This window comes from Phyllostomus hastatus, unplaced genomic scaffold (assembly GCF_019186645.2).
Source record: "Phyllostomus hastatus isolate PE091 unplaced genomic scaffold, TTU_PhHast_1.1 phas_contig_196, whole genome shotgun sequence".
NCBI classification, from domain to species: domain Eukaryota; kingdom Metazoa; phylum Chordata; class Mammalia; order Chiroptera; family Phyllostomidae; genus Phyllostomus; species Phyllostomus hastatus.
Genome location: NW_025333709.1, coordinates 41,357,974 through 41,371,881, shown reverse-complemented (window position 1 = coordinate 41,371,881; position 13,908 = coordinate 41,357,974). Strand labels below are relative to the sequence as shown.

At 33.1% G+C, this 13,908-nt stretch overlaps 1 protein-coding gene across 5 annotated transcripts in view; it reads left to right on the top strand.

Annotated features, from left to right (window-relative positions):
* CENPC (centromere protein C) overlaps positions 1 to 8,603 on the top strand; it is a 66,057-nt gene extending 57,454 nt beyond the window's left edge. For all 5 annotated transcript variants that reach the window (XM_045834657.1, XM_045834660.1, XM_045834659.1 and 2 more), the window contains 4 exons: positions 170 to 265; positions 1,952 to 2,106; positions 7,201 to 7,291; positions 8,382 to 8,603. In XM_045834657.1, coding sequence (XP_045690613.1) covers positions 170 to 265; positions 1,952 to 2,106; positions 7,201 to 7,291; positions 8,382 to 8,452 — 413 coding nt within the window. In that variant the 3' untranslated portion in view covers positions 8,453 to 8,603. The remainder of the gene's footprint in view (positions 1 to 169; positions 266 to 1,951; positions 2,107 to 7,200; positions 7,292 to 8,381) is intronic.
* The last annotated feature ends 5,305 nt before the right edge of the window (positions 8,604 to 13,908 follow it).

The following is a 13,908-nucleotide window of genomic DNA, read 5'->3' as shown; positions in this document are numbered from 1 at the left end:
ATAGTGCTTATCAGAATGGTCATTCATAAATAGGAAGAGATTGTTATGCCTCTAGCAGTTTTCCTTTAAAATTTGTCCATAGCTGTATTTCCTATTGGGGTTTTTTTTTTTTTTAATAGAAATGAATTTTAAGTACATAGTTTTTATTTCCATTGTATTTCTTTTGCAGAGGAAAAATTAGTGCTAAATCTGAATATACCTCTGGGAGATCCTTTGCAGCCAACAAGGGTAAAGGACCCAGAAACAAGAAAGATTGTTCTCATGGGTAAGATCAAGAATAATATTGAAAATGCTTAATTTAATAGCTAATACATACAAACTGCTGGCTTGCTGACCGACTTTCTCTTTCCAGCTCTTTGAGAACCAATGCCCAGTAGAGGGCCTAACTTCAATAAGCAGCCTATATGAGGAATACTCTGGGGGAGCATTGATGGCAGACAACTTTTAGGGGATCTATAGCACCTTATGCATCTGTGCTCTGGGATACAAGTGTTACTGTCAGGCATGCTGCCTTCCCTGATAGGGTGCAGGTCTTTGACCAGGAGGATACATGGGCTGTTTATGAGGAACTGTAGCAAGTTACCTGGCAGACACCAGGATACACTCTTACTATGATACCACAAAGGGATTGTGGACAGGATTTGGAAAGCCTTCTTGGCAATGAGGTTCCAATAATGGTACCTGGGACATGAAACCTTTGGGGGATGACTAGCAAGTGCATCAATCAGCCAAACAAATGCCACACTTAACTTTAGGGTTGGCACAATGTTGTAGATGCCTCCTGCTATATTGAGTAGGCATTAAAAGTTAGTATCTTGGCTGACCATGGGAGGTCCCAAAGGATGAGTGTAGTGTGGTGGGAGTAAGTAGTGGACACTCAAATATTTACCAACAATACAGTATTTATGTATAGAAAATATTTACGTTTCAATAACTATTAGGACTATCTCAATGAATACCAAAGACCTTTTATCCTAAGTCATAGGACAAATAGGTCAAACCAGAGAGGCTAATAGTATTCACACTTAAAATATTTACAGTGAAGTGAGTTCCATTTGAATTTTTAAGTAACAAAGTTATTTCTATATTCAGATTGTTTATTTGGTAGCAGAGGTAGAAGTATAGAGAATTTTGTTTAGTGTCTTAACTAAAAACATTGCTGTACTGTACCAGGTTAGAAAAGTTGTGTGTGTTGTTAGGACTTCATCACTTTTTATCTGTTCTTGAGTCTGTGTATTTTGTATATTCTGTAAAGTGGGATTACTAGCATTCCCAAATATCCAAGGGAAGTCAGAAACTGATAGAAGAACATATTAATTGTAGGACTGGAAAGGTTTATAAGTAAAAAAGAAACTCAAAAGGGAGTTAGTAATTTGTGAGCAACAGTTAGAACTGTTACTTAGAGCATTTACCTGATAAATAAAAATATTGTTATGTAATAATTAGTCAAATAAACACAAAGGAATATATTGACATGAAGATGATATGTTCACATTGTGGGCTCTACTTTTTAAATATATGGAAGTCTTTCTTATTTTTTAGCTACTTTTGTTTTTCATTTGAGCTTTAATAGAAATAATAGTAATACTGCCATTATTATTATTAATAGCTTTATTAATAGCTAAGACTTAACTAATGTTTACTTTGTGCCAGTGTTTTAACACTTCATACAAGTTAACTCATTTCATATTTACAACTCTAACATAAACTATTATTTTATAAAAAAGAAAATGTAGGCACAGAGAAAGGATAAGTAAGTTGGCTAAGGTTACACAGCTTGTAAGACAGAATTTGACACCTGGCATTCTAGCTCCAAAGTCAATGATCTTAATAACTTTTGACTTTCCAAGGCAGGTTTATGTCTAGAATGACTATTATAATTATGTCTATATGTTATATAATTGAGCAATATTGTTATTGCCTTATATTTCTATTAATATTTTACCCTTAGATATTTTAAGGCCACGAGATATGTATCAATTTTCAGTTGGACATGATGAGTTGAAAGTATATAAAACATTGGATACACCCATTTTTTCTACTGGAAAATTGATATTAGGACCACATCAGGAAAAGGGAAGGCAGCATGTTGGCCTGGATACATTGGTGAGTATATTTCTCTATATATTATGTTTTGCTATTGGTACCTTTCTGTTTTACTGGACATGATGTGTCATTAAACATGCTGTTTTCTAGAAATGATACCTTATTATAGTGCACAGATACTTCTTTTATTTGTTGTATCTGTTTAGAGTTAGTCAAGCAATGGTTATTTAAAAGTTTCAGTGTTTAGCTAGCAGTATAGCCTTGAGATTCAGAAGTTTAAGGAATGGTCTTTACTTAAAAGAATCTTAGGATATTGGTTTGCACAGAGATCATTAGAATTTTAGAGCTGGAAGGGGTTATTAAAATTTAGTCTAAATCTCACTTCTTCAATCATGCAGTTTAGCAGTCAAGAACTTAAGAGCCTTCTTCCAAATCATGTAAGTAGTTAGCAGCAGATTTAGAATTGGAAGCTAGTTGTTTCAGTAAGTATTAAATAATATGTTACTGTATCTAAGTGATATTACAGGCTGAAGTTATAATGAGATTCAAGGCAAGTCAGTCTCTATCTCTACACAGGGAGATACACACTCCTGCAATATTGCTCTGGTGTATATGATGTTTCTGTTTCTGAATTTAAAAATTATAGAATTGAAAATCACCAAGTTTTAAGAATATTTAATATTACATCAGCATTTAAATAATATTACATCTAAGGCACATTCTTTAGTAAATAACATTTCTGGAACCTATGAAATCATTGGTTACTAGGGGTATCACATTCAAAACAGTTCTTTATACTGAAAAAATTGAAGTAAGCTGTAAAAGGAGAAAAGGAAAGAACATCATTGAGTTTCTATTAACAATGAAGGGTAAATTGAGGCAAGGAAAGGGAAAGGTACACATGAGAGTCAAAAGAGTAGTTTGTTACTACATTAGTATAACTAGAATCCAGATTTAAAGTATTTTAAAATATTCTTTAATCTAATCTTAAAATGTTATAGAACTCCAAACATTTTAACTGAAAGAGTAAAAATTATAAATTTAACTAACTAAAGTAATATATGAGTCCTGTATAATCTTTGAGGGACAATTAATAATGAAGATAGAGCATTATGAAATGTCATCACTGAACTAATAGTATTTACCTATTAAAATGTAATGCCTTTGCCTTTATTATGCAAAAGAAAATTGGAATAGTATGAGCTTGAAAATGTTTAACATGGCTAATATTTAAAGGACTCCATATTAAAACACAGGATATTATATTTTATAATTACTGAAATTACTATAATTAGTAGAAATTATTGGGAGATTATTTGTACTCATTCACATGTGACTCTTGGGTCATTTATTTTCCTAAGAAAATAAATGAAAAGTTAGGGAAGCTGAACATACGTGGTTAATCATTGTAACATTGACAGCAATTACAATAATTAGAAACCATTGAAATGTATTGCAAGAAGAAAATGGTTATATTTATATTTTGACTTAGTAATGAGAGAAACCATATGATGATAAGCATTTATTTAGCACTTACATGTTCTAGGTACTGTACTGAGCATTTTATATTAATTTATATTGTATATTATTAATATAATTATATATTATTTATATATTATTTTATATAGTAAGTACATATTATTTTGAAAAATAGCTATATAAGAAGACCTTGAGGATAAACGTTTAAGCAAACTATGCAAGATAAAATATTCTATATTTTCCTTGTTAGAATTTAAAATAAGAATGACAGAAATTTGAAGGAACTATAGAAAAATAATATTTTATTAAGTGATTATAGCTGATTTTTATTTCTTCTAAATGTTGCCTTTAAGTTTTTATAATGAAAATTAATAGAAGTTTTAATAAAAAGGGGAGTAATTTTACATTTTTAAAACATGAAGCACACTTTTAAATACAGTCATCTCTCAATACCCAACAGCTTCAGGACTCATCAAACCCTGTACTTGTTACATTTGACAAGAAAAAAAATGCTTCATTACTAGGCACTTGCTTGGGACTCGTCAGATTTGCCAGAACTTGTATGAGTCACGACACCGCCTCCCCACCACCCCCAAGAGGAAATGCTTCATTTTTTTGTACTTGTTGGTTTCGGTACTCCAAATTAATGATGAGTATCCAGGCACCATTGTATAGGTTTTTGAGAAACAAATAAAGAAGGATAAGTTGGAGAACTAGCATAGTTCATTAACTCTTTTTTTCAAATTTAGTGCTAATCTCTATGAGAGAGAGAGAGAAACATTGTAGTAGATTTGTTAAAATCAGTTCACACAAGAACTCACAAATTAACTATGAGAACTTTCATAGAAGATAAGAAGAGATTAAGAAGTAGAAAAATTTAAAAGTTAAGTGATGTGAAAACAGAAGAAAAGCAGAAGACAGAAAGAAGACAAATGAGCCAAGGGTAGAAATATTTGAAAATTAGTGAATGTCATTTTGATAAATATGGTAAATAAAGGGAAATAATTAAACATTTATTTTGTCTTTCTCATATAAACTATTAGTTAACTAAATAATACATGAGGGGAAGTTTGTCCTTGGTAGAAATATTGTAAGAAATGAAGAAGGATTTTTAGAATGCAATATTACCATTTTGTAACTCCTGATAAATGATTGAATCTAGGCATTGAGTGTGAGTGTCTGCTCACATCTAAAGAGTGCAACCAGATGTTACATGCCTCCTGCTGGAAGAATATAAGATTGTCTATGAAGTAGTATTGCTCACTCCACCTTTTTAAAAAAACAGAAATAGAGAAGGAAAGAAACAACAACCTGAATTTGATCAAGTCTCTACATCTACTAATTTACAGCAAATAAAGAATAGCATACCTTTCAAGTGATACTCTGGGCTTGTATTCAGCAAAATCCACATGCACAAAGATTTTTTTACACAAACTTTGCTGCTTTACTTTTCTAATACATAAGCTGCAAGGAATAAAAAAGACAGAACAAGGAGAAACCTGTAGACTAGGCTTTCTCAACCATAGCGCTGTTGACATTTTAGACTGGATAATTCTTTGTTGCGGTGTGGGGTGAGAAACTATCCTTTGCATTATAGGATGTTTAGAGGCATCCCTGGCCTCTACTCAATCAAATCTAGCAGTACCCTTCTAGTTGTGAAAATCAAGAATGTCCCCAGACATTGCCAATTGTCCCCTGAGGGTCAAAATCATGTCCAAATTGAGAACCACTATAGACTGAGTAATTTAAGACTCTTACTTGGATCCCAATTCAAACAAACCCTAAAATTATGATATTTGAGAGATAATTAGAAATTTGAACACTGAGTATTTGATATTAAATATTCATTTATTTTTATGTGTGATGGCAGTGAGTGGTGTGGTCATATTTTATAAAAATACCTGATCTTTCAGTACACACTGAAATATTTGCAGATGCTTTATGGTTCTGGGCATTTCAAAATAATATGGAATAGGAGAAGTAGAGAGACTTTGAATAGGGTTGGTTGTAGGTGTTAGATATTCATAGGAATTCATCATTTCTATTGCGTATTTCAATCCTTCTGAGTGAGCTGTTTGCAAAAATGGGAAGTGGTGTGCTTAGAGAGCCTTACTGTATAATAAGGAAAAAAACACCTAAAAATATGCTTGACTTTCTAGGTAGTATTATTTGTTACCATTTGTCTTTTAAATTGAGGCAAATTATTTTTAGATGTAATAAAAATATTTGTTTTATTAAACTATAGAACTACCTTTAGAACCACTTTAGGAGCTCTTTTCCCACTTAGGGAATTAGTATATGTAGTAGTTAAGAACATGAATTTTGGAATTAAGTGCCTGACTTCAAATCCCAACTCTGCCCATCTACACTGTGACCTTAGAAAGCTACACCCCTCTGAGCCTCATTTTCTTCATCTGTGAAAAGCTATTAAAATAGCACCAGTTTCACTAGTAGGTACATACATTAGATGAATAAAAACAAAGTGCCCAGAACAGTGGCTGGTGCAAAGTATGTGTTATATAGGTGCTAGGTGCTAGCTGCTGTTGTTTTTCTGGTATTTTAGATTGATTGTACAAAATGGTAAAATAAAAAAAGGGGGAGGAAGAAGAAAAAGGAGGAAGAGGAGGAATAATTTTCTATGGCAAAATATTCTTGATGGCTGAATCTCAAAATTTGAGTCTCAATGTTTGAAAGCTTTACATCTTTTATTTAGTTGCCCCCCAAAACAGATCATTGTTATTTCCTTCCATGTACGAAATATAAAATTTGCCACATTTGAATATGGAAGCCTATATGACCAAGAGTTAGATTTATCTTCTTTTACTTTCTTAATGTTGATTTTTATTTAAATGTATGCTTTTATTTTATATTTTTGCTTTTTGTTCTCTCTCTGACTCATCAGTCAGATAGTTACATGTCCTAAGCATGTAACTTTTAAAGAAGTTACATAATACCTACCTATTTTTCTAGTATAGCTAAGCACTGTTCTTTATGAGTAGTTCTGAATTTTCATAAGCCAATAAATAATAAGGAAGAATAAAAGTTGTGTTTTCTGTTGCTGTTTTAACAACTTAAAACTAATTTAGTGACTTGAAATGTAGGTTAGAAGTCTGGTGTGCTGGACTCAGTACTCTGTTTAGCTTCTTACAAGGCTGGAATCAAGATGTTGGGAGATCTTACTCCTTTTTGGAGGCTCTTCAGATGAGTCTGCTTTCAAGTTCACTCAGGTGGTTGGTAAAATTCAGTTTCATGTGGTTGTAGGACTGAGCTTCCCTTTTCCTCACTGGCTGTTGGCCAGGATGTAATTCTCAACTTTTAGAAGTAGCCTATATTCCTTGGCTCATGGCCCTCTTATCTTCAGTGCTAGCAACACCACAGCTTATTCTCATGCTTTAAATTTCCTTGACTTCTCTACTTCACCTCTCTTCTTCTTCCAGCAGGAGAAATTCTCCATTTTTAAAGGTTTATGTTATTAGATTGGGTTAGGTAATCCCAGATACTCTCCCCATCTGGAGGTCCCTTTTGCTATATATACCATAACAAATTCTGGAGGTTAGCACATGAACATCTTTCGAAGGCAGTTCTTCTGCCTACCATCTTTATTGTAAATTTCTTTGGAGTATAGTTGTTGTGAGGGATCAGTTTGAAATGAGACTTTAATTTTTAATTTTACAGGTTTTTTATGTTAACTTTGGTGACCTTTTATGTACCCTACATGAAACACCTTATATAATAACAACTGGGGATTCGTTTTACGTTCCTTCAGGTAAGAATAATTAAAGACATTTTCTTTCACATGGTTAATGTTTATACAATTGCTCATGAGCACTGTAAAAATGGAAGCCACAGTGGTCAAAATGAAGCATGATGTAACTAATGCCAAAGAAGTTTGGTACTTTTTTTTTTAATATTGTCATTAGGTAAGTATATTGTGTTTTGATGCGTGAAAATTGAACAAGAGTTGTTTAGAATATTGCCAATTATAAAAATATCTAGTTAAAAAATACATAGTTTTATCCAGGGTGGAGGGAAAATTATTTCCCTTGTGTTATCTCTAGACATTAGGTAGTTGAACAATTTTAGTAGATTATTTTAAACATATAGAATAGTATGCTTCATTAGCTGTTGAAGAACACATCACTGGATATAGGAATTTTTATATGTTCCTTTGTTCATTCCGTCCTTCACAATTGTAATTGAGAGTCTATTAAGCATAGCTCTAAGAATGTGGAACACATAACAGGCAAAATTCCTGTCCTCATGGAGCTTATATTCTAATGACAATAGTAACTTTGTCTTTTGTATGTGTCAACACTATTATGAATATTTTACATTTATTAACTCTATTTAATCTTAATATGCATCAATTTCTAATGTATAGAAAGTCACAGTATGGTACTCAGTGCTATAAACCTTCCTTTAGTGTGCTGTGTATCTGTATTTCACTTTTTCTGTTATTTATTACCTAATTTACTTAAGAGTACCATTTGCCTTTATTTTTTTAACTTTGAAATTTTATTATACCTTTTGTACTTACTTATATATACATATGTCTGGTTTGGGAAAATCCATAGCAGTTCCAAAGACCTAATAACCATTGGGTTCAGAGAGATTTTCTTTTACTGTAACCTTTTCTAATTCATCTTTGTATTCATGATCAAAATGAAGTGAAATTTACATTCTTTCAAGCCTTATGTGGATCACAGATGGTGGTTATTAAGGAAGAGGTACTTTGGGATAGATGAATTGATTTTTGGTACCATATACTTTAATTGCCTGAGTGATGACTAAACATTTAATCAAAAGGAAATATCTTATGGAAATAATTTTTAATTTCATTTTCTTATCACTTCTAGGTAATTATTACAACATCAGAAATCTCCTGAATGAGGAAAGCATTCTTCTTTTTACTCAGATAAAAAGATGAAAGATGAAGCAAAGTTTAAATACATGTGTGCATGTATGTGTATATGTATAGGCATATACACACATGCCTATAGATATATAATAGTTTGTGCAGTTGGGACATTTAATTTGTAATTATTAGTGATATTTTAAAATAAAAATTTTATTTAGTTTTTTTGTGTACTTGTATCTGATAAATATTTCGAAGCCCTATATGTATCTTTCTAATTTTCCATGAGTATACACAAAGCCTATAGTGATGCCCATATTCTTAGAATTTTAATAACATAAAAAGAATATCCAAATCACGCTTCCACAGTGAAATATAGGATACTGTTCTTTGTCAGAAGAGATCTGATTAATGTGCCTATTCATTTAAAACATCTTTTCAAATTATTAGTTTTAAGTCGCTAATCAAAATAATCCAGTAATAAAGAACTGTGGTAAATGGTACACCTATATTACTTTTCTAGGGCTCCCATAACAAAGTAGTACACACTGGGTGGCTTAAAACACAGTGTTATTGTTTCACAGTGTCAGAGGTTAGAAGTCTGAAATCAGTGTGTTAGCAGGGCCATGGTCTCTCTGAAACCCGCAGATTTCACAGTAATGCTTCTGTTTAGAACTTACCCTTCTATTAACCCAAGAGTCATTATGAACGATCATTACAAAATGACTCAAGCTTTCTTCTTAACATTACCGTGCACTAAAAATAGATGAAACAACCCAAATGTCCATCAAGAGGGAAATAAAGTAGTATGTTCATAAGGAATACCACTCAGCAATAAAACACATTTCTAATGGAAAATGGTGTACAGACTGATACACACAACACTGTACCATGGGGGAGGGGGGTTGGAAGGCCAGGTGGAAAAGGTGAAGGAATTCAGAAGTACAAATTGATAGTTACAAAATAATCATGGGATGTACAGTATAGCATTGCCAATACTGTCAATAATATTGTAGTAACTGTGTGGTGCCAGATGGGTACTAGACTTACTGGGGAGATCACTTTGTAAATTATAAATACAAATGTCTAACCACTGTGCTATACACCTGAAACTAATATTGAACGTCAACTGTATTAAAGTCTTTGCTAAACTAATATCTAAGCTCATACAGTTACCATTAACCACTACATTTTCCCTTTAGTGTGCTTTATGCTTTCCTGTTTTTTTGCATACCTAATAATTTTTTATTAAAAACTGGACATTTTAGGGAATACATTGTAGAAACTCTGGATTATATTTTATATCTCAGGTTTTAAAAAATTTTTATTGAATTTGTTGCATTGACATTGGGGTCTTTTGTGGTTCCACGTGAATTTTAGGATTGTTTTGCCTATTTGGAAAATGCCATTGGATTTTTTTATTGCATTGAATCTGTAGGTGGCTTTGGGTAATATTGGCATATTAACAATACTCTCAGGTCAATAAACAAGGGATAGCTTTGAATTTATTTGTATCTTCCTCACTACATGGTTACATAGCAGATTCATTATGTGGCTGAGAGGGGCTGGAGCCAGGGTATAGGGTTGTTTCAAGATCTGCAATTGGATTGAGGTTGGATGGCCTGCCTTGGGGCACAGATAGGCTTGTCTCCTACCTGGTTGCTGGGCAGGATTATGGCTAAGAGGGAAAGGAGCCTGGGCCTGGATGCTTCAGACTTTACAGCTGGGACTAAGATAGGCAGGCCTGTTACCCAGGGCGTAGGCAGGAATTTGGGATTCCTACTGGGTCCCTTGGCAGATGGTGATGGTGTCAGGAGCAAGGTCAAACAGGGCTGGGTCTACAAGTGGACAGGGCTGTTTGGATCTGTACCCTGGACCATGGTGGGCAAGTATGCAACCTGGGCCCAGGTCTGCCTTCTCAAAATGGCCCTCCTTGGTCTTGGGTTATACTGGGATTTTATAATCTACCCAGATTCCAAATCTCTGTGAAAGGTACTTCCTTTTTTTGTTTCTTTCCTGTGGATAGCTTCCAAATTATTGTTGCTGAGAGGGTAGATCTTAAATGTTCGTAAGACCACTAGTCCACTTTTTATAACAAATATTTTACTGTTTCATTAATACCCTGAAACAACATTTCATGATAAATACAGTCTATACTATACATAATTTAAATAAACAATATAATGCTTTAACTGTATTATAAAGGACAAAGTAAAGGAAAGGAGAGAACTATTAGAGAAAATAAGAGAATGATGCTTCATTTTCACTTTAAGTTTTTTGTATTTTTATTGGGTCAGTCTGAAAGAGACTACTACCAGTGTCATGCTTTATTTGACAGGACATGATGCTAGTTTTAGTTATAAGGGATTGTAACTAATTCCTTGTTTTTTTAACAACTATCATGAGTATTTGTGTGAATGAACTTTCTCTGAACATTAAACTTAGTTGAACTTTGATCTACATTGATAGGAGTACTAACGTTGGAAGTGAGGCCTCATGAGTGTTTTAAAGTCTGTGTTCTGCAAACACAGATAAATTTGTCAGCTACTGCTTAGAAAACATCATTGTTCATTTTGTCATTTAGAAGAAGGAATCCAATAGCTTGCTTGTGATTGGAGGTATCATTAATTTTTCTAAGAGCTAATTTGTCAAGAAGCACAGGTTATGTCAACTGAGGTCGTCTAGGTTTTTTTTTCCCTTTTCATTCAGAAAGGAAACAAGATGAAAATGCTACACTGTCAATTGAAAATAGAATTTTAGGGGAAAGCCAAGTACTCAAGGCCACCCAGAGCTTACAACTTACACATCTGCAAATGTCTTTCTGGCATGGATCCAGACAGATAAGTGAGTCCGGGGGGATAAAAGGGCAAAAAGGAGGAATCTGCTATGTAATCACATATATTTAGGGTTTAGGAAAATGTGCAAGGTAATCACAGGTGAAACCCATATTAGAGCTAAATAACTTTTCTTGATGCTTTTTTATACATGACATACATTAGTTTTCCATATATTTGGGCATAAATATATGTTATATATGTCTATATGATACACATATAATACACATCTATATCTACTATCTAACTTTTTAAATTTTACAACACAGTAAATAGATATTCTTGTTTAAGAAAACTCAAAGGAGAAGAGGAATTCATTATAAGGGTAGTGGGTACATGATACTACTTCAAAGTGAACTGGACTCAATAAAGGATAATACCTGTTCTAGACACAGAGCTAAACAGTAAAATCTCTGCCACTACAATGGTTTTATTAATCCCTCCACCATTGCTTCCATTGCTGCTACCCCACTGATCTTACCTTCAACTCTCCTGACCTTGCACTGAATGCTCAAAACTGCCAAGACCACACCCAGTGGCAGAAGGACTGCAATTATTCGAGCTTTTGGAAATCAAGGAAATAGCCAGGCTGCTAAAACTCAAGTATATGCACACAACCAAACTTTTGGGTGTCTAATGAGCAAATAAATCCATCTTCCCAGTTTGTGAACTTGTAAGATTTTTCCAATTACTGTACCTTTTCATAATAATATAAATGCATTCTTCCTATCCAAAGGAATACAATCTAATCTTAGGGTTTCCTTCAATATTGGCCCTATCTCAATATTCTCCAATACAAGGATTAAATGATAAAGTTACTGACAGGATACTATAATGGCCCTATCTCAATATTCTCCAATTCAAGGATTAAATGATAAAGTTACTGACAGGGTACCAAGTTTATGAGCATGTACCGTGAAGGTAAAGAGTGCAAAGAGAGAGGGTGACAGTACAAATGAAATTCATGAGTGATACATCAAGGAATACTCTACTGGCCTTGTTTCTGCAACTGAAGATTAGGATATAATTGATTTTTTTGCTTTTCTCCACTAGCCATTCCATATTTACCTTTGCCTTTAGTCTTTCAGAAGTTGAGTTCTTGGTTTAGTGTGAGGAATCAAACTTTCATGTGAGAAGAATGTGAGCTTTCTGTATTATAACCTGATGAAATTCGAAATAATATCAACTTTTTCAATTAACTTAAAATTTTAGAACTATTTCAATCTACAGGACAGTTACAGTGATAGTAGAGAGTTCCATGTACCTCACAATGAGTTTATTTGCAATGTAAAAACAACTTCCTCTTATTATTCCCTTTACCTTCCCAACCCCTTGTCTTAATGTTGCTTTCCCTCCTGACACCCCATGCAAATAGGTTCTCCTTTGGATCTGTGATAACTTTTACAGTCTTTTACATTTATTATTTCCTTTTCCTTCATATTTTTTCCTGCCACATGACAATAGGTTATAATGAATTTATTAGATAAATTGGTTAATATGAGCCTTTTTGAAGTACCCAGCACTTACCTGGTGTTGCAGTGCCCTGCCTTTTAAGTTTGAATGATCATAGGTTGATAAAGACACTCCAGGTTAATTTGGATGACAGGAGAATTTGTTTCTTAACATTCCTAAAATTACAAATTTAAAAATTACTAACAGCTTTATTAAGGTATAATTGGTATTAAATATCACATTTAATGTATAAGTGTGATGAGTTTGAACATATGTACATACCCATGAGATCATCACAACATTCAAGATAATAAACATAATCCATCACCTCCCAAAATTTTCTTGTGCCCCGTTTTTTTGTGGTAGGAACATTTAACATGAGATCTACCCTCTTAACAAATTTTTAAGTGTGCAGTATAGTATTGCACACTATAGGCATTATGTTGTACAGTGGATGTATCTTACATAATTAAAACATACCAAATGAACAGCAACTTCCTATTTTCATCACTTCCAAGACTTCAGCAACAACCATTGCATTCTTTGATTTTATGAATTTGACTATTTCAGATACTTCATATAAATGGAATTATGAAGTGTATGACCTTTTGTGACAGCTTTATTTCATTTAGTGTAATGTCTTCCATGTTCATGTTATCATATGTGGCAAGATTTTTTTCTTTTTAAAAGTTTATGTTCCACTGTGTGCTCATATCATATCTTCTTTATCCATTCATCCATTGATGGATATTTTTGTTGTTTCCATTTCTTGGCTATTGTAAAGTTGCAGTGAACATAGGGAGTGCAGATACTGCTTTAAGATCCTAATTTTATTTCCTTGGGATATATTCCTAAAGTGAGATTGCTAGATTATATGGTAGTTCTATTTTAAAATATTTTGAGGAAACTGTATTGTTTTCCATAGCAACTACGCCATTTTACATTCCTACAGATAGTGTGCAAGTTTCAGTTTCTCCACATTCTTGTCTTTTGTTTTTTTTTTTGAAAATAGCCATCCTCACAGATGAGAGATGATATTTCGTTGTGTTTTTGATTTATATTTCCTTGGAGATTACTGATATTGAGCATCTTTTCATATTCCTGTTAGCCATCTGTATGTCTTTGCAGAAATGTGTAATCAAGTTCTTGGATCATTCTTTTCTGTTTTGTTGTATGACTTCCTTATGTATTTTGAATATTAACTTCTTACCAGTTTTATGTTTTGAAAATACTTTCTTCCAT